The sequence below is a fragment of the Charadrius vociferus genome, unplaced genomic scaffold (genome assembly GCF_000708025.1).
Source record: "Charadrius vociferus isolate BGI_N301 unplaced genomic scaffold, ASM70802v2 scaffold494, whole genome shotgun sequence".
Lineage (NCBI taxonomy): Eukaryota > Metazoa > Chordata > Aves > Charadriiformes > Charadriidae > Charadrius > Charadrius vociferus.
This window is the reverse complement of record NW_009648157.1, coordinates 957798-958783: the sequence shown is the minus strand read 5'-3', so window position 1 is coordinate 958783 and position 986 is coordinate 957798. Positions and strand designations below refer to the sequence as shown.

General features: G+C 36.9%; 1 protein-coding gene across 1 annotated transcript in view; it reads left to right on the top strand.

Moving 5' to 3' along the window:
* Positions 1–986, top strand: part of SYNE1 (spectrin repeat containing, nuclear envelope 1) — a 247402-nt gene that overhangs the window by 239261 nt on the left and 7155 nt on the right. The window contains exon 140 of the mRNA XM_009884058.1: positions 463–521. Coding sequence (XP_009882360.1) covers positions 463–521 — 59 coding nt within the window. The remainder of the gene's footprint in view (positions 1–462; positions 522–986) is intronic.

Here is a 986-nt window from a genome sequence, read left to right as displayed (position 1 = left end):
AAAATTGTGGAGGGGATGGGGGTGTAGAAGAGGCCAGACTCTTCAAAGGAGGCCCTTGGACCTTTTTTCCTTGAGAATATTAATTTTACTGCATTTGCATTTTGAAATATCTGTATTTGCCCATATTCAACTCAATTAAATTTTTTTCATTTTGTATTACAAATTATTTGAGCTAAATTTCTAGTGATTTTTTAAAAAAATCCAGAGCTACTGTTCATAAATGTAATGACTAAACTGTTATTTTCAAATTCACTGTGTTTGTTCAAATCATTTCCATACTCAGCTAGGCACAAAGAAAAGCCAGTTTCCTTGGTTCATGGGTATTGGTCACTTCATTTGATTATTTTAATTTTTTTTTTATGTTTCCTTTGCTGCACTTTTAATTTAGTTTCATCAGTAGCTTGTCTTTATTTGCCTGGACTGAACATTCTTCTTTCTTTACCCCCTGTTCATTGCAAACAGCCACGGGGCAAATGTAGTCTCTCACAGCCTGGACCCTCTGTCAGCAATCCACATAGCAGGTACCTTATTCTCCTGGTTTCCGCACTCTGTTCTAGAACCCCAAGAGGATGATGGAAATTGGCCGTGATTCCTCTCTGTCCCCACCGACTTGGTCAGGTGGCCAGGACTTAAAGAAGTGAAGACTTCCTTTTTGTTAATAGTTTGGCAAAAGGGGCTCTCAATTACTTCAAATTCTTTGTTAAATAGCAATAGTGGCTAATCCTTCAACATCTACAGCTTTTGCTTCCCTGGAATGCCATGTAATCAACATTTATTTTTCAGATGCTTGATCAGGATGAGTGTTTACACTCATGATATTTAATGATTATTTTATTTTGGCATGATTTAACAGAAATGCCAGCAGGTTCATGGCAAACACTTTTTATCATCCTCTTTACCTCTAGATATTAAATTAAGGCAGGTGATAGGCCAATACCATATTCTAGAATTCACAAAACCCACAGATCTGGATGAGACACACTAAC